This window comes from Hippoglossus stenolepis, chromosome 10 (assembly GCF_022539355.2).
Source record: "Hippoglossus stenolepis isolate QCI-W04-F060 chromosome 10, HSTE1.2, whole genome shotgun sequence".
Lineage (NCBI taxonomy): Eukaryota > Metazoa > Chordata > Actinopteri > Pleuronectiformes > Pleuronectidae > Hippoglossus > Hippoglossus stenolepis.
This window is the reverse complement of record NC_061492.1, coordinates 305,750-324,901: the sequence shown is the minus strand read 5'-3', so window position 1 is coordinate 324,901 and position 19,152 is coordinate 305,750. Positions and strand designations below refer to the sequence as shown.

The 19,152-nt window shown below is 44.5% G+C and overlaps 2 protein-coding genes across 8 annotated transcripts; one reads left to right on the top strand and one right to left on the bottom strand.

The window, feature by feature from the left end:
- The first annotated feature begins 5,843 nt into the window (after positions 1-5,843).
- fbxo34 (F-box protein 34) lies at positions 5,844-15,016 on the top strand. Of its 7 annotated transcripts, none has more exons than XM_047341661.1 (4): positions 5,865-6,167; positions 8,918-9,091; positions 11,731-13,706; positions 13,741-15,016. In XM_047341661.1, the coding sequence occupies exon 3, from the start codon at positions 11,738-11,740 to the stop codon at positions 13,703-13,705; it is 1,968 nt and encodes a 655-aa protein (XP_047197617.1). In that variant the 5' UTR covers positions 5,865-6,167; positions 8,918-9,091; positions 11,731-11,737; the 3' UTR covers position 13,706; positions 13,741-15,016. The 7 variants fall into 7 exon arrangements, with proteins under 7 accessions (XP_035023543.1, XP_035023536.1, XP_047197617.1 ...); XM_035167655.2 differs by adding an exon at positions 11,251-11,405 and having other exon boundaries at positions 11,731-15,016; XM_035167650.2 differs by adding an exon at positions 8,357-8,450 and having other exon boundaries at positions 11,731-15,016.
- Positions 15,017-15,714: 698 nt separating this feature from the next.
- On the bottom strand, positions 15,715-19,116 carry jmjd7 (jumonji domain containing 7). Its single transcript, XM_035167657.2, has 9 exons — positions 18,894-19,116; positions 18,357-18,510; positions 18,138-18,276; positions 17,911-18,025; positions 16,712-16,768; positions 16,541-16,636; positions 16,370-16,446; positions 16,142-16,301; positions 15,715-15,934 (listed from the first exon to the last, which is right to left on the bottom strand). Exons 1-9 carry the CDS (start codon positions 18,940-18,942, stop codon positions 15,846-15,848), a joined length of 936 nt encoding a protein of 311 aa, XP_035023548.1. The 5' UTR covers positions 18,943-19,116; the 3' UTR covers positions 15,715-15,845.
- Between the last annotated feature and the right edge of the window lie 36 nt (positions 19,117-19,152).

The window sequence follows — 19,152 nt, the reverse complement described above, 5'->3', positions numbered from 1 at the left end:
ACATTAGGACCGAAGGAATAACAGACATTAGACAGAAGGAATAAGAAACATTAGGACAGAAGGAATAAGAACATTAGGACAGAAGGAATAACAGACATTAGGACCGAAGGAATAACAGACATTAGGACAGAAGGAATAAGAGACATTAGGACCAAGAATAAAACATTAGGACAGAAGGAATAAGAGACATTAGGACAGAAGGAATAAGAGACACCAGACAGAAGGAATAACAGACATCGACAGAAGGAATAGAGACATTAGGACCGAAGGAATAAGAGACACCAGGACAGAAGGAATAACAGACATCAGGACAGAAATAGCATTAGGACAGAAGGAATAACAGACATTAGACAGAAGAATAACAGACATTAGGACCGAAGAATAACGACATTAGGACAGAAGGAATAAAAACATTAGACAGAAGAATAAAGACATTAGACAGAAGAATAGACATTAGCCGATAACGACAGAAGGAATAAGAAACATTAGGACAGAAGAATAAGAGACATTAGGACTGAAGGAATAAGAGACATTAGGACAGAAGGAATAAGAGACATTAGGCAGAAGAATAAGAGACATTAGACAGAAGGAATAAGAGACATTAGACAGAAGGAATAAACATTAGGACAGAAGAATAAGATACATTAGACAGAAGAATAAGACATTAGGACAGAAAGAATAAGAGACATTAGGACAGAAGGAATAAGAGACATTAGGACAGAAGGAAAAACATCAGGCAGAAGGAATAACAGACATTAGACAGAAGGAATAACAGACATTAGGACAGAAGGAATAAGAGACACCAGGACAGAAAGAATAACAGACATTAGAGAAGGAATAAGAGACACCAGGACAGAAAGAATAACAGACATTAGGACCGAAGGAATAGAGACACCAGGACAGAAGGAATAACAGACATCAGGACAGAAGGAATAACAGACATTAGGACAGAAGGAATAAGATACATTAGACAGAAGGAATAAAGACATTAGGACAGAAGGAATAAGAGACATTAGGACAGAAGGAATAAGAGACATTAGGACCGAAGGAATAAGAGACATTAGGACAGAAGGAATAAGAGACATTAGGACAGAAGGAATAAGAGACACCAGGACAGAAGGAATAACAGACATCAGGACAGAAGGAATAACAGACATTAGGACAGAAGGAATAACAGACATTAGGACAGAAGGAATAAGAAACACCAGACAGAAGAATAACAGACATTAGGACAGAAGGATAAAAAATACAGACGAGAATAAACAGATATTAGGACAGAAGGAATCAGAGACATAGACAGAAGAATAACAGACATTAGGACAGAAGGAATAAGAGACATTAGGACAGAAGGAATAAGAGACACCAGGACAGAAGGAATAACAAACATTAGGACCGAAGGAATAACAGACATTAGGACAGAAGGAATAAGAGACATTAGGACCGAAGGAATAAGAGACATTAGGACAGAAGGAATAAGAGACATTAGGACAGAAGGAATAAGAGACACCAGGACAGAAGGAATAACAGACACCAGGACAGAAGGAATAACAGACATTAGGACAGAAGGAATAAGAGACATTAGGACCGAAGGAATAAGAGACATTAGGACAGAAGGAATAAGAGACACCAGGACAGAAGGAATAACAGACATCAGGACAGAAGGAATGCATTAGGACTGAAGAATAAGAGACACAGGACAGAAGATAACAGACATCAGGACAGAAGGAATAACAGACATTAGGACAGAAGGAATAACAGACATTAGGACAGAAGGAATAACAGACATTAGGACAGAAGGAATAACAGACATCAGGACAGAAGGAATAACAGACATTAGGACAGAAGGAATAACAGACATTAGGACAGAAGGAATAAGAGACATTAGGACAGAAGGAATAAGAGACATTAGGACAGAAGGAATAAGAGACATTAGGACAGAAGGAATAAGAGACACCAGGACAGAAGGAATAACAGACATCAGGACAGAAGGAATAAGAGACATTAGGACCAAGGAATAAGAGACATTAGGACAGAAGGAATAAGAGACATTAGGACAGAAGGAATAAGAGACACCAGGACAGAAGGAATAACAGACATCAGGACAGAAGGAATAACATACATCAGGACAGAAGGAATAACAGACATTAGGACAGAAGGAATAACAGACATTAGGACAGAAGGAATAAGAGACATTAGGACAGAAGGAATAAGAGACATTAGGACAAGGAATAAGAGACATTAGGACAGAAGGAATAAGAGACACCAGGACAGAAGGAATAACAGACATTAGGACAGAAGGAATAACAGACATTAGGACAGAAGGAATAACAGACATTAGGACAGAAGGAATAAGAGACATCAGGACAGAAGGAATAAGAGACACCAGGACAGAAGGAATAACAGACATCAGGACAGAAGGTAACAGACATTAGACAGAATGAATAACAGACATTAGGACAGAAGGAATAAGAGACATCAGGACAGAAGGAATAACAGACATTAGGACAGAAGGAATAACAGACATTAGGACAGAAGGAATAACAGACATTAGGACAGAAGGAATAAGAGACATTAGGACAGAAGGAATAAGAGACATTAGGACAGAAGGAATAAGAGACACCAGGACAGAAGGAATAACAGACATTAGGACAGAAGGAATAAGAGACATTAGGACAGAAGGAATAAGAGACATTAGGACAGAAGGCATAAGAGACACCAGGACAGAAGGAATAAGAGACATTAGGACAGAAGGAATAACAGACAACAGGACAGAAGGAATAACAGACATTAGGACAGAAGGAATAAGAGACATTAGGACAGAAGGAATAACAGATATTAGGACAGAAATAATAAGAACACCAGACAGAAGGAATAAGAGACATTAGGACAGAAGGAATCAGAGACATTAGGACAGAAGGAATCAGAGACATTAGGACTGAAGGAATAAGAGACATTAGGACAGAAGGAATAAGAGACACCAGGACAGAAGGAATAACAGACATCAGGACAGAAGGAATAACAGACATCAGGACAGAAGGAATAAGAGACATTAGGACAGAAGGAATAAAGACACCAGGACAGAAGGAATAACAGACATCAGGACAGAAGGAATAACAGACATTAGGACAGAAGGAATAACAGACATTAGACAGAAGGAATAAAATAAGACATGACAGACATTAGGACCGAAGAATAGAGCACCAGGACAGAAGGAATAACAGACATTAGGACAAGGAATAACAGACATTAGGACAGAAGGAATCAGAGACATTAGGACAGAAGGAATAACAGACATTAGGACAGAAGGAATAAGAGACATTAGGACAGAAGGAATAAGAGACACCAGGACAGAAGGAATAAAAACATTAGGACGAAGGAATAAAACATTAGGACAGAAGAATAGAGACATGACCGAAGATAAGACAGACAAAGGATAAGAGCATTAGACAAGAATAAGAGACACCAGGACAGAAGAATAACAGACACAGACAGAAGGAATAACAGACATTAGGACAGAAGGAATAAGAGACATTAGGACCGAAGGAATAAGAGACATTAGGACAGAAGGAATAAAGACACCAGGACAGAAGGAATAACAGACATCAGGACAGAAGGAATAGCAGACTGAAGGAATAAGAGACACCAGGACAGAAGGAATAACAGACATCAGGACAGAAGGAATAACAGACATTAGGACAGAAGGAATAACAGACATTAGGACAGAAGGAATAACAGACATTAGGACAGAAGGAATAACAGACATCAGGACAGAAGGAATAACAGACATTAGGACAGAAGGAATAACAGACATTAGGACAGAAGGAATAAGAGACATTAGGACAGAAGGAATAAAGAAGACAGAAGACGAGAATAACAGACATTAGACAGAAGGAATAAGAGACATTAGGACCGAAGGAATAAGAGACATTAGGACAGAAGGAATAAGAGACATTAGGACAGAAGGAATAAGAGACACCAGGACAGAAGGAATAACAGACATCAGGACAGAAGGAATAAGAGACATTAGGACCGAAGGAATAAGAGACATTAGGACAGAAGGAATAAGAGACATTAGGACAGAAGGAATAAGAGACACCAGGACAGAAGGAATAACAGACATCAGGACAGAAGGAATAACATACATCAGGACAGAAGGAATAACAGACATTAGGACAGAAGGAATAACAGACATTAGGACAGAAGGAATAAGAGACATTAGGACAGAAGGAATAAGAGACATTAGGACCGAAGGAATAAGAGACATTAGGACAGAAGGAATAACACAGGACAGAAGAATAACAGACATTAGACAGAGAATAAAGACATAGACAGAAGGAATAACAGACATTAGGACAGAAGGAATAAGAGACATCAGGACAGAAGGAATAAGAGACACCAGGACAGAAGGAATAACAGACATCAGGACAGAAGGAATAACAGACATTAGGACAGAAGGAATAACAGACATTAGGACAGAAGGAATAACAGACATTAGGACAGAAGGAATAACAGACATTAGGACAGAAGGAATAACAGACATTAGGACAGAAGGAATAAGAGACATTAGGACAGAAGGAATAAGAGACATTAGGACAGAAGGAATAAGAGACATTAGGACAGAAGGAATAAGAGACACCAGGACAGAAGGAATAACAGACATTAGGACAGAAGGAATAAGAGACATTAGGACAGAAGGAATAAGAGACATTAGGACAGAAGGCATAAGAGACACCAGGACAGAAGGAATAAGAGACATTAGGACAGAAGGAATAACAGACAACAGGACAGAAGGAATAACAGACATTAGGACAGAAGGAATAAGAGACATTAGGACAGAAGGAATAACAGATATTAGGACAGAAATAATAAGAGACACCAGGACAGAAGGAATAAGAGACATTAGGACAGAAGGAATCAGAGACATTAGGACAGAAGGAATCAGAGACATTAGGACAGAAGGAATAAGAGACATTAGGACAGAAGGAATAAGAGACACCAGGACAGAAGGAATAACAGACATCAGGACAGAAGGAATAACAGACATCAGGACAGAAGGAATAAGAGACATTAGGACAGAAGGAATAACAGACATTAGGACAGAAGGAATAACAGACATCAGGACAGAAGGAATAACAGACATCAGGACAGAAGGAATAACAGACATCAGGACAGAAGGAATAAGAGACATTAGGACAGAAGGAATAACAGACATTAGGACAGAAGGAATAACAGACATTAGGACTGAAGGAATAAGAGACATTAGGACAGAAGGAATAACAGACACCAGGACAGAAGGAATAAGAGACATTAGGACAGAAGAATAAGAGACATTAGGACAGAAGGAATTAGAGCATTAGGACAGAAGGAATAACAGACATTAGGACTGAAGGAATAAGAGACATTAGGACAGAAGGAATAACAGACACCAGGACAGAAGGAATAAGAGACATTAGGACAGAAAGAATAAGAGACATTAGGACAGAAGGAATAAGAGACATCAGGACAGAAGGAATAACAGACATTAGGACAGAAGGAATAAGAGACATTAGGACAGAAAGAATAAGAGACATTAGGACAGAAGGAATAAGAGACATTAGGACAGAAGGAATCAGAGACATTAGGACAGAAGGAATAAGAGACATTAGGACAGAAGGAATAAGAGACATTAGGACAGAAGGAATAAGAGACATTAGGACAGAAGGAATAAGAGACATTAGGACAGGATGATTAATTAAATAATACTATGTTACACAAACGTTTACAGTAGGTGGCGGTGTGCACCTTCAGTTTGCGAGAAGAAGAAGAAGAAGAAGAAGAAGAAGAAGAAGAAGAAGAAGAAGAAGAAGTCTTCGTTACGTCATGACGTCATGACGCAGCAGCTGTACGTCAGTGTGTTCGGTAAGTCGTCTTCAGTTCAAGTTACTGATCCCCGTTAGAAGAACCGACAGCTCCGGTGACGGCGGAGCTCCGTTCAAAACTCTGTGTTCACCGGAGGAACCGGCGGCGGCTCAGGTGACGTCACCGGGAGGACCGGAGTGTGTTTCCGGACACAGTCGCGGTGACTCCCCGTCAGGTGGCTGTGACCCTCGGCCTGTGTCCGCTCGGCTGCCGGTGTCCGCCGGAGCGCGTGAACCGAAAGAGACGCACCTGGTTCTAAATGACGTCAGGTTGGTGACATGTCGTTTCATTTGGCCGTTAGCCTCCGAGGCTAGTCAGTTAGCCAGGTGTACCATGGCTTCAAACGGCCGCGGCTAGTAGCAAGCTAGTTAGCACCGTGGCTATTAAAGTTTGTCTACCTGTGTCTTTGGTCAGTTCCGGTTCCAGACTGGGTGTGGCGGCGGGAACGGCGGGTCCGGAGCTTTGTTTACCGTCTCCTGCTAACACGGAACCGGGTCCAGCGTCAGACTGGAGGCTTCAGGGTTTAACAGGGCTGCTGTGGGTTAGTTCAGCTGGTTAGCACCGGTCAGTTACCTGAAGCACCTGCTGCTGTGGGTTAGTTCAGCTGGTTAGCACCGGTCAGTTAACACCGGTCAGTTACCTGAAGCACCTGCTGCTGTGGGTTAGTTCAGCTGGTTAACACCGGTCAGTTAACACCGGTCAGTTACCTGAAGCACCTGCTGCTGTGGGTTAGTTCAGCTGGTTAGCACCGGTCAGTTAACACCGGTCAGTTACCTGAAGCACCTGCTGCTGTGGGTTAGTTCAGCTGGTTAGCACCGGTCAGTTACCACCGGTCAGTTACCTGAAGCACCTGCTGCTGTGGGTTAGTTCAGCTGGTTAGCACCGGTCAGTTAACACCGGTCAGTTACCTGAAGCACCTGCTGCTGTGGGTTAGTTCAGCTGGTTACCAGTCCAGTGCCCGTCAGTTACCTGAAGCACCTGCTGCTGTGGGTTAGTTCAGCTGGTTAGCACCGGTCAGTTAGCACCGGTCAGTTACCTGAAGCACCTGCTGCTGTGGGTTAGTTCAGCTGGTTAGCACCGGTCAGTTAACACCGGTCAGTTACCTGAAGCACCTGCTGCTGTGGGTTAGTTCAGCTGGTTAACACCGGTCAGTTACCTGAAGCACCTGCTGCTGTGGGTTAGTTCAGCTGGTTAACACCGGTCAGTTAACACGGTCAGTTACCTGAAGCACCTGCTGCTGTGGTTAGTTCAGCTGGTTAACCCGGTCAGTTAACACCGGTCAGTTACCTGAAGCACCTGCTGCTGTGGGTTAGTTCAGCTGGTTAACCCGGTCAGTTCTGCAGTCAGTTACCTGAAGCACCTGCTGTGGGTTAGTTCAGCTGGTTAACTGCAGTCAGTGCAGGTCAGTTACCTGAAGCACCTGCTGCTGTGGGTTAGTTCAGCTGGTTATGTTTAGTATTAATCATTATCTACTCACATCTATGATGGAGGGGTGTTGCAGCCAAATCTAATACAATTGCAGTAAATGGTGACGGATTCTTCAGAAGTAATACACCACACAGCTGAATATCTGGCTGTGCGTTTTAAGTTATAGATATTATATATATATATATATACACATCAATAAAGTTCAGATCCAAACACTTTGACTTGTGTTGACTGTAATTGTCTCATTCGGTTGGATTGGGTGTTGACACTTGACTGTGAAGTAACTGAAACTGTTTAAGTTTAGCCGTACTGATAAAGTCACTGCTTCACAGCACCTGTCTAGGAAACACTCACTTCCTGTGAGGCTTCACTCTCTAACTCAGAACTCGAGTGTCAGCGAGGCGGACATGTATGTACATGCTGGACGTAGCAGAGCAGCAGAATCAGCTGTGAATGAAACGATAGATGATCTGTACCAACCGAACTGCTCCAGAGTTCAGAGCTGAGGAGCAGCCGCTCAGTCAAAGCAGATTCATTCTAATTCCTGACAATGCTACATGGCCAACGATATCAACAACAGCTAGCTGGTTAGCATGCTAACTTCAGTACAAGTAAAGAAGTGATGGAAATGAAGAAGAGGAGTTAACTGTATTTTCACCTCTGGAGACAGATGTTGGTGAGCAAAGACATTAAGTTTGTTACTGATGCGATGCTAATGTTAGCTATGTAGCTGATGTTAAAACTGTCTGACCCCTTAAATCAAACAGAGGTTAACCCTGACGCTTTAGCAGTGAAGTTTAGAACATACAGTGTCTCTACTCTTATATTAACTAGGAATGTGTCATGTGACCTTTGATTCTATGTACAGATGAGGTCACAGGTCATTCGCTGTGTCCAGACAATCCTGTTCAGACCTCGTATTAACATCTGTCCTGAGGTTTGTGTCCTGGGCCACATATGAAGGATGACCTTCTCAGCTGATGACCTCTGACCTCTACAGTTTAATCAAATGTGTTTTCACTCTTTTCAGTGACCAAACGTTTCTTTTTGACGAAACATCAACCCTGACCAACATATACTGACGTCTTAGGGTTAGACCAACTCAAGATGGATTTTAACGTCAGGTGTGAACAGGGTCTATTCACATGTGTCTGAGGGGATGTGATCACACGTTCACACCTGCTGTTCTCTCACTGTGTGTGTGTGTGTGTGTGGTGCTGTGTTTTTCTGTGAACATGAAGTGCAGCTCTATACACACAACACAGTGTGTTGGTGTTTTCCCAGCATGCCTTGTGGTTGAGTTCAGGGTGCGGTTGTCTGGCTGAACAGGCTGAAACAAGCTTCAGACAGTTTTATTTCACAAACACAGGAACTGAGTCTGCAGCAGTTATTGTTCTTCAAGTTCATATTTAAAGAGGATCAGTGATGCACAATCTCCAAGTTGACGTCTTCGTTTTCTACGTGTATGGCACGTACACACACACCCACTGTAACACACACACAAACTCCACCTGTAAAATCCTTGTCATCACAGACGTTTGTTTATTTCCTGTTGTTAATTTAGTGTGTCTGTGTGTGCGTTTTCCTGCAGGTTGTTTGTGACCTGACTTTTGAGGAGTCTCAGGCGTCTGCTTTTGTTTCTTGTCGGGGGGGAGGGGGCCTCACTGTGAACGTCTGAGAGATGTGAAGCTGCAGGATCAGAGGAGCTGTCCTGGAAAACCCCGCCCCCCCCACTACTGCCAACCAATCAGCACGCAGCCTGGAGGTAACTGCTCTCTAACACGAACATCACATTTTTTGGTGTCTCTTTTGATTTTGTTGTTTTTCACCCTTTAAGTCATCTTCAGTTCTCTTACTAAATAAAATGTTAACTACGACTCCCAAGGTGCATTTCACCCACTAACAGCCAGACGTCGTCACAAGTCTGGGCTCCGTCATAGGAGGAGGCTCATGGGTAATGTAGTATTTTTTCAGAAAGGGCTAATTAGACTGAAGTCAGAACCACTGACTGGAAATGAAGATGTCAACACATCTCCACTTCCTTTTAGAAATTAAATAAAAATATCTCAGATACAAATGCTGCCATCTTGCACATTTCTAATTTTTAATTGAAAAGATATTTGTGGTTTGGTCTGTGTCCTATCTGAAAACAGGAGGCAGGGTTTGTGAGCTATACGGCAGCCAGCCACCAGGGGGGCGATCCAGACATTTTGACTAAATGTTGGAAGCTGTCATGTTTATAAAAACTCTATATTCACAACGTAAACCTGTATGATGGTTCCTTAAAGCCTGCTGCACACTAGAGGATAATCAGGCAGATTTAGGACCTGATTCACGCGTTCCAGACCGGAAGTCAGTTGGTGTCGATTATCTGCTCAAATTATCCTGAAGTGTTTACAAAACAATCTTAATAGTACTGATTGAGTGGGAGCCTCCGCGATCTCGAATAACGATAATCGGCTCCGACAGAAACCTGCAATAGTGAGAGAGCAAGCGAGCTGACCAGGAAACATCACCAACTGTACTCGTGTAGCTGCGACAGAACCCTGATAAACTTCCAACTCGCCTCCAGCTCATGCTGCAAAATGTCCAAATGTCTACCTTCTGTCCAAATCATCTAGTCTGCGTCATTATGTCTGTGGTGTCCCACGTTTCAGGATCGGTCAAGAGTTGAAAATCCTCTATTGTGCAGCAGCCTTTAGGTTCAGGATAAAATAGGGTTTTTATTTATGGCTTTCAAATTTTCCTGGAAACGTTCCTGGAAACTTTCCTGATGATTTCCAACACATAAACTGTTCTATAGCTACTTATTACAAGGATATTTCTGAGAAAGTCCAACACAACTAGGGGCTAATTATTGGAAATGGAGAGTGTTTGTTGTGGCAGTTCTTAATTACCTGCTTGTTGACATGTTGGAGTTTTTAATAGATAAATGAGTTAGTGAAGTCTTGCCTAAGAAGATCATTTCATAAAGATTTTCATAACTTGAATTCTTCTGGAATCGTCCTGCTGTGTTGAACTCCTGCGTGGACCTGATGTCACATACACGCTTTAAAACCTGCTGTGCATGTTTCTAGTTTGTAGGATGACATCACTGGTGATGTAACGTCATGAAAAAATGAGTGTTTGTATAAAACTTGACTCATTGTGGTTACACAATCCACTCCTACCCCCCACCCACTCCCCAAAAAGCACTGCAGCAGCATTGGGCTGAACCAGAAAGAAGACTTTATTTATTTGTTTTAATCAATATATTAACTCTTAAGAATTTATCATCCAGAAGCAAAGTAGTGGAAGAAGTACTCGCATGTTTTACCAAAGTAAAAGAACTAATCAAATAGTGTAGAATGTGTTGGAATGATTAGACTGATTCATCACTGCAGCTGGTGAATGTGGAGCTGTGAGCTGCTGTGAAATGCCTTCAGGATCCATAAAGTTTTATATTTAGCGTTGTTGTGAATTTAATAACTATGTTATGTAAATGTACTTCTCTCTCTCTGTAGAATGTAAGAAAATAATCGTCACAAAAGAGCAGTTTGTGCAGATGTGCAGTTGTAAAGCACAAGCGACGGCAGCACTTCAGGCGTGTCATCGTCGATATGCGACCGGGAATAATTAGGATTACACAACCTGAAGTCAGAGACTAATGAGAGCCAGAAACAGATTTAAAACACTGAGAGGTCGGAGGTCACACCACACAGCTGTGGAGTTGTGAGTCACTCTCAGTAAATTAAAGGAAACATCCGTTCAAACATCGAAGCTGTGACGATGAAGAAGCTCAGTCAGTTTAAATGGCTGTTGTGAGCAGGAAGTAATTTCTTCTCCAGGCTGCGTCACATTTCTTTATACGTTTGTTTTTTCACAACACGTTGCTGAGGTTTAGGACGTGTTCGCATTGACTCACACACTTTTGTTTATTGGCAGGTGGCAACCAACGTCAAGGTGCTTTACCGTCATCCACTGTGTTTCAATATCCTACTTCCTTGTCTTCTCCCCAATGGAGCTTTAGAGACAGACACAGCTGCAACAGACCTGACAACTGCAAACCAACAAAGCACAGATCCAAGCCAACCAATTAGGTGTGTGAGTGAGTGAGTGAGTGAGGGAGTGAATTGTTCCTCCGGTGTGAAGTGAAGCCAAAAAATGTCTGGCACAGATGCTGCCATCTTGTGGTGATGACGTCATTTACAGACTGTGCAGCAGTGATGATGAAGTGGAGCCGGGGTATCCAGGTCCCGCCCATATACACACTCAACCAATTACGAGTCAGTCTCAGCTGTCAACCATGACGTCTCAGCCTGTTTTTATATCATCAAATAACTAATTAAAACCAAACTGATCAGAAACACTTGAACAAACATCAGTGAGATAATATTCATCATATTTTCTCTCTTTCCCTCTCAGGACCATCATGCATCTGAAGTCACATCCAAAGCTCATGCGCTCAGACTTGCGTTTGGATGTGGCCGGTGTTCAGACGTCATCCCAGCGGAACAGTCTGTTTGTGGGCCAACAGGGGGAGCTGCTAAAGACCTGCAGCAGTAACCATGGCAACATCAATAGCAGCCGGCTTCCATTCAGTGTCATCTCGACCAACACGCTTTGCTGTATCAACGCAACAAACGCCAACGTCAGCAGCAGTGTGGCTTCGCTGCGGCTGAAGCCGTCATGCAGCGCCGCCCTGCAGCTCCTCTCTCCCCCGCCACTAGGCTGCGAGAATGACACACTCAGACTGTACCAGACCGCCACAGAAGACACTGATGCCCCGCTGGACATCTGGACAGTCATCAAGCCTGGACATGTCCGAGAGAAGATCGCCATGTTTGCATCAGAGGGAGGAGGGACAGAGGCAGGAGGCAGTGAAAGCACCTCCTTCAGCAGCTCAGGCTTTTGGGACAGGACGCTGCCGGTGTGTGCAAACCACGCGGCCATGTCGTGTCAAACACGCACCATAAAGGCAAAGGGGAGCTGGGAGGAGAAGTGCAGCGCCAAACGACGCCGCAGGTCTGGTAGCAATCACTGCCAGAGGACCCGAGTCCTGGATACTCAGCAACACACTCGTGAACCATCTCCACGGCACTCCAATTCAACTCAGAGGTCAGGGGTCGGGCGGCATGAAGGCGAGGAGGTGACAGAGGAGGAGCAGCAGAAGGTGTCAGTAGTGGAGATGGTGGCGTTCCTGGAGCAGAGGACGAGCGAGCAGCAGATAGACAGTAAACCTGCTCTCACTGTCCAGAGAAGCTCCACCACCATCATGCTCTACAGAGCTCTAGCCCCTGAAGCCAGGGAGGGCTCAGAGGTCAGAGGGGAGGAGCTGGAGAGCATCAGTGTGACTGACATGGTGGCCAAGCTGGAGTCGGAGTGTCTGAGGAGGAGGACGGAGGGAGATCTGTCGAGGAACAACAGCCTGAGAAGGACGGTGGGACGAGTCCTGCTCGCCGCTGGGGACCAGAGCTCCGCCCCGTCCCATCCAGCATCATCATCTGTGACACTATCAATGACATCATCAGCTTCTGTATCATCACTGATGGGAGCTCAGAGTCCAATCAGCTGCTCAAAGACCCCATTAAGAGACACCTGCCTGAGCTCTGACCACGCCCCCTCACCGGACATGGCCCCCTCACTCTTCTCATGTGAGGCTGGGGGGGTTGGGGGGGGCAGAGGTCTGGCGATGCAGAGCAGTGTCGCAGAGACCGAGCCTCCGCCCGGCTTGTTGTTTTTGTCTCTGCTTCCTGTTGTTGATTCACACCCCAGCCCTCCCCCCACAGAGCCCCGCTCCCCTGCCGTAGGTTACTCTCCTAACTCTGACAGCCAATCAGATAATTGGGGGAGGAGAAAGGCTGACGGTTGTCAGGAAGGGGAAGTTACAGGTGCAAGTCTTTGCTCTGACGCCATGCAGCCGAGCCGCCGTGCATCGGTGTCGCAGGACTTCCTGGAGATGCGTCAGCGGCTGCAGCAGCTGCTGGAGCCACAACCGTACCTGGCTGTGCTGCCGCATCACCTGCTGGTGAAGATCTTCCTGCTGCTGCCGACGCAAAGCCTCGCCGCGCTCAAGTGCAGCTGCCACTATTTCAAGTTTGTCATCGAGAACTACGGCGTCCGGCCCGCTGACTCGCTCTGGGTGTCTGACCCCCGTTACAGTGATGACCCCTGCAAGCAGTGCAAGAAGAGGTACGGCCGTGGCGACGTGTCACTGTGCCGCTGGCACCACAAGCCGTATTGCCAGGCGCTTCCATACGGCCCCGGGTACTGGATGTGTTGCCATGGCGCCCACAGGGATGCACCTGGCTGCAATGTGGGTCTCCATGACAACCGCTGGGTACCAGCGTTCCATAGCATCAATGTGCCGATCTACAGGAGAAGCCTCATCGACAACTGACTGTGTGTGTGTGTGTGTGTGTGTGTGTGTGTGTGTGTGTGTGTGTGTGTGTGTGTGAGAAACTCATGCTAGCATAAACCTAAGCTGCTCCCATGATGCAACAGCAGAACAGAATTTCCTTCAAAACGCTGACGTTTCATTGGATCAGTTTAAGCTTGATCTAATCATGTGACCAGGGCTGATTCTCTTCGAGCAGGTTAAAGACGATGTGGAGAAATAACTGTGCCGAACTCTGAAGGTTCAGTTTCTCGTCATGTGACAGAATCATGAGTCAGTTCAGGGAAATCGTTACTGAATGATTCTGATTTAAAGATGGAGTCAGAAACTTAGTTTTGAAGGAAAATCTTGACTCGAGTTTCTTCTTGTGGTCTGACCGAAGAACAGTGTGGCGCCCCCTACTGCTCAAACCCCACCTCAACGTAAAAACTGTGCTCGCAGTAATTTGACGTTTTCCTGATTCCTCTCTGTTTTCGACACAGATGAGGAGGAGTCCCGGCCAGGACTCTTCCTCTCTGCCCTCAGTTATTAGCTTTAGCTGCTGATGAACGTGACGATTCTCTACTGATCAATTGAAGTGTCAGCAGGAGTTCAATTAGTTCATTATCAAAACGGTTCCTGTCCATCAACTGATCAGTTGACGAATGGATGAAGCTCCACAATCTCACATGGTCTTCATCAGCAGGAGCTCCCTTTAAACTTACTTAATTCTGAGTTTGTCATGTCTGATGAAGACCGTGGTTGAAAGCTGGAGAGAATGGAAAAATCACTGAATAGAAATAGTTGATGAAATAATTCTGATGATTTGTGTGGATGGAGGTCACCTCCTGCTTTAATCAATCGATGGATCATCTGATCATCTGCTGCTTTATATTTGTGTGTTTTTTCACCTGTTGATCATCAGATTGATCGACATCGATTTCAATCAGTGACTTTTCAAACCCGCCTGGACGTTAGGTGAGTGGGGGGGCGGAGCTTCAGGGGGGTCTTGAGTGGAGGAACTTAATCTGCACCTTGTTTTTGTTTACATGTGTACATGAGTCGTAAAGAGTTTAAAGGAGGGATGGTTAATGCTGTTCAGTCAATCAGCAGCTGAGTGATCATCTCAGGACTGAAGTTAGAATTCTTAAACGTGGCCTTGAGTGATGTAGGAGACGATGCAATATGAAACTGGACTAGAGATTATAAAAAAAGAAAATATCGGGAGAAAATATAACGGACGTTTTGTTTTTTAAGTTTTATTGGTTTCACTTTTCAGGCTGTCCTGCTTTTTTCTCTGTTGAAGATCTTTAATAAAGTGTTTTCTCATGGGTTTGTTTGGGTTTTAAAAAAAAGACTTGTTTTTTTCATTTTGTCGGAACATTTCTGCAAAAAAAAAGAACTTTCACTCTTAAATGGTTTATATCTCTCAATTGAACAACTCCCCGACCTCTGGTCTCTTCTCAAATAATATCTTTTATGAACAAGTGTTTTAAAAGAAGTTATTGGCTCGTTCATCCAGGTGCCATGTTTCCATCACTGCCAATCAGCGCCCACACAAACTTGTGTCTACTGCAGAGTCATGTGACCCGGGAGTGAATCCAGATTGGTCCCAGTCCCACTAGAGACAACAGCCAGATGTTAGAGAGGGTCTGTAGGTTTTTGACCATCTCAGTCACTGTGGTTCAACTCCACTTCCTGAACAGCTCATCTGAGATGTGGTGTCCCTCACGGCTCTGCCCTTGGCCCCCCTCTGTTTTTATATATTTATCCTGCCTCTTCAAAGTATTTAACCATTTTCATTAAGATGACACTCGTGTTATGTTTATTATCTTATTTGATAACATTGTTAAGAAAAGTGCTTTATAAATGTAGTGTTATCGTGATTAGCAGCAGCGGAGACCTTTATGAGGCACCGCTCATGTTCTGAGTGGGAGGCGGGGCCAATACTGGCCCTGAAACGGCTCCACCCTCCTCCACACCTGTCCACAAGGTGTAACGTCAGCTGAGAGTCACAATAACCAATCATGTTGTTTCATGTTGTGATTTTAATCATCAATCAGCTGCTTCACCACAACCAGCTCATGTTCATTATTTCACTACGTTTCATTTTGAGACTAAACCAGTGTTGTCATCAATGTGACATCACGCAGCTGTTGTGATGTCACGTCCCCCCTGTGACCTCACACAGCGTCTCCATAAGTTGGAAGTAGTTGTACTTGATGTCGTACTCCATGTCGTACCAGAAGTTCACTGCAGCAGAGAAAATACAAAACACAGATTCGTTCAAACTGATTAAACTTTGTGTCGCAGGAACATCGTCAGTCACAATAATATCACACTGGGACGTGTCCCGTTACCAGCGTGTTCATGTGTTTACTTTGAGCACAAGGAAACTTCACATCACGTCCCAGGGGGGCGGGACTGTGTGAGGTCACCTGTTGGGTTAGGGGTTTCTACCTGCGATGCAGCCATGTGACTGCCGGACGTGGTGGAACCACAGCGATGGCAGGTACAGCGTCTCTCCGGCCTTCACGCTGCAGTGGACCGGCCGAGCACTGCGGTACTGTGGGTACCGCTCCAGGTCCGGGTCTAGAGGGTCCAGTGGGATCCATGGGACCTGAGGGGGGAGTAAGTTTGTTAAATGGAGCAGAGAGCTGACAATAACAGACAGATCCCTGAACGCACCTTCTCAGAGTCGCTCTGATCGATGACCTCAAACTCGCCGTCGTCCCGCTGACGATAAACAGCCGGCTGATACACACCTGACGTGCAGAGAGACCGTTACTATGGTTACTGACTCACTGTGGAGGATGCAGCATGTTCACTGCTCGTGGTGCATGGGGTTTCTATGGTTACCATAAGGGATGAAGGGTCGGTCTGTGGGCGGCAGCAGGATGAAGTTTTTCTCTCCAGATATCACACAGTAAAGATTCTCATAGTGATCTTTGTGCACTAAGACAGAAACACACACAGTTTGTACATTTTCAACACACTGTGTGTGGCTGGTGTGTCGTGTTCAAGTCTCACTGGAGGTGATGGCGTTCGCTTCTCCGAGCCAGAAATTAACAGCATCAGGTAACTTTCCTAAAAGAAAAGAGATGAAACATCAGTAAACTCATCAGGCTTCATTCACCAATATCTTATTCATTTTTTATTCAATTTGCTCTGAACCGAGTGCCTAAGAAAACTGTTCGTCTGAATCACGAGGTGTTCTTAAACTTTCTTGTGATGACGAATGACATTGTCTTCAAGGGCATTTAAAAGGGCATGAGACTGCAGGTGCACACAGATGTCACAGAAACTGAACAGTATGTTTAAGGAGTCAAGAATTAAACGAGTCTAACTACGATGGAGCACAGTTATATTTCTTAGTGTCAACAGTGACACAATAACACAAAAAACGATTCCTATGCTCCGGTTTAACATTCACTGAAAGTTGTATTTCAATAGGAACTGTTGTAAGTTTCCTCGTGGCCACCGGCAGCAGCACTGAGCACTTGGTGAAATCCTCCATCTTGAATTCTACACGGTGCCTTTAAGGAAAAAAGACATTTTACAACAACTTCATATGCTGAATGACATGAACAGTCACAAACATTAACCCAGCGGCGTAGTGATCCTACAGGAACCAAACTGACGTTAAACGTTAAAAGTGAGTGGCGCTCTGTGCAACAGGACGAGGATCCATCCTGTGGGAAACTGACTGCATGAGTAGTTTTGGCCCCTTCAATATATTTGAGCTGATTGAGTCATATGGATCATTGCACCATTGTCCAATCATCGCACTTTAGCCACATTTCTGAAATATACAGTCTCCTGCTGATGAAACTGAACTTTGATGTGTCTCAGATCCTAGTTTAGAGAAATCTGACTTTTTTCTTCCCTGTGACTTTGCTCATGTCTGAGAAATGTGGTTTAAAAGCTCTGCTCCAGCTCCATGTTTATTTCCATACTGATTCTTCTGCTGATTAATTGAAACCCTCCACACAAAATAGTGAGAAATGTTAAATACCTTACTTCTTCTGGAACCATGAAATATTTTAGTAGTTTGAGTTTCATCTGAAATTTTCTTTTATTTCAGTAATTTATTAAAATTTTGCTTCTCATATGTGTTGGTCAAATCACGTTCAAGAGAATTTGCCATCTTCATTCTTATTTTTATAATTCTTCTGGTTTCATTTTCTGTGGATCAACAGAGCAGGTGTGGCGGCCGTCTGAGAACTCACCGAGCGCGGCGCTCATCCAGGAGACGTGAGGCTCCACGTCGTCCGTGAGCTCCGGCAGCTCCTCCAGCAGGTTAGAGCACTGCTTCTGAACGTAAAACACACCGGAGCGCTCCCCCTACAGGACACAACAGTCAGTACTCATCCACCAGCTCACCGAGGGAACGTGAACATCTCTGCCGGAATGTCTACGCTGCGTGTGTCCTACAGTGTCTCGGGCAGTCTCTCACCTTCCCCTCGATGACGTCGAGAACAGAAGAGAAAGTCATCTGTCTCTCTTCAGGCATCACGAATCGATCCCCGCTCACTGCGTCCGCGTAACCGTTCGGAGTCACTGCCACACTGATGACCTTTGACCCCACCTTCTCCCTGCAGACAGGAAACAGAATGAAATCTTTCTGACCAAAGAAGAATAAAAGTCAAGGTATCAGTGGGCGGGGCTTCCTCACCTCAGGTACTCTGGCGTCCACCTGGACAGAGCCGGCCAATGGCTGACAGCATTGCGGATGATGCAGGGTTTGTTTGGACCAATCCAGTCGCGGTAGAAGTGCAGCGGATCAGGTGGCTGCTCCAGGTACGGAACTGATTGGCTCAGATACAGATCTGCAACAGAATCAATAATCACTAGTGATCAGCTCACTCATCGCTAGAAGTATTTAACTCCTCAGCTCTTCAGGAACTACAAACTACTGCAGGTGTAACGGTAGTACCACTACAGGAGTCACAGCAGTATTTGTGGCAGTGCTAGTAACTAGTAGTTATTAGTACCAGTGTTGAGAGTAGAAGTAATGCAGTATGTATATATACTTGTAGCAGTACTTTTGAGTAACAGTATCTGTAGTGGTAGAGGTGGTGTATTGTACAAGGAGAGGACCATGAGTAATGATGGCGGGAGAGTACTGTAATGGTAACAGTAATATTTGTAGCAGTATTAGGACTGGTAGTATCAGTAGTTTCAGTATTAGTATCAGTAGTAGTTTACTCACCATGAGCCTCCAGTGAAAACTCGTTCAGACGTTTCTTCAGCGACTCCATTTGTTCATAAAACCTGGTCTGGAGTCTCTATATCTTCAATATCCTGTCTTTTCCTACAATTATATACACACAGTTATATACACACAGTTATATAGTCTGATCAGACCTCGCGCCGCCATGCTGCCTTGTTTACATCCTGTGCGCATGCGCATTACTCCTGCTGTGCTGTCGGCGGAGCAGCGCCACCTGCAGGCGGGAGGGTGAAGTACA

Coding starts and splice junctions, on each gene's coding strand:
- jmjd7 (XM_035167657.2), bottom strand. CDS start 18,942: ATGGAGTCGCTGAAGAAACGTCTGAACGAGTTTTCACTGGAGGCTCAT. Junction 16,637..16,711: donor AGCGAACGCCATCACCTCCA/GTGAGACTTGAA, acceptor TTTCTGTCTTAG/TGCACAAAGATCACTATGAG. Junction 15,935..16,141: donor GTCACATGGCTGCATCGCAG/GTAGAAACCCCT, acceptor TCTCTGCTGCAG/TGAACTTCTGGTACGACATG.
- fbxo34 (XM_035167652.2), top strand. CDS start 11,738: ATGCATCTGAAGTCACATCCAAAGCTCATGCGCTCAGACTTGCGTTTG.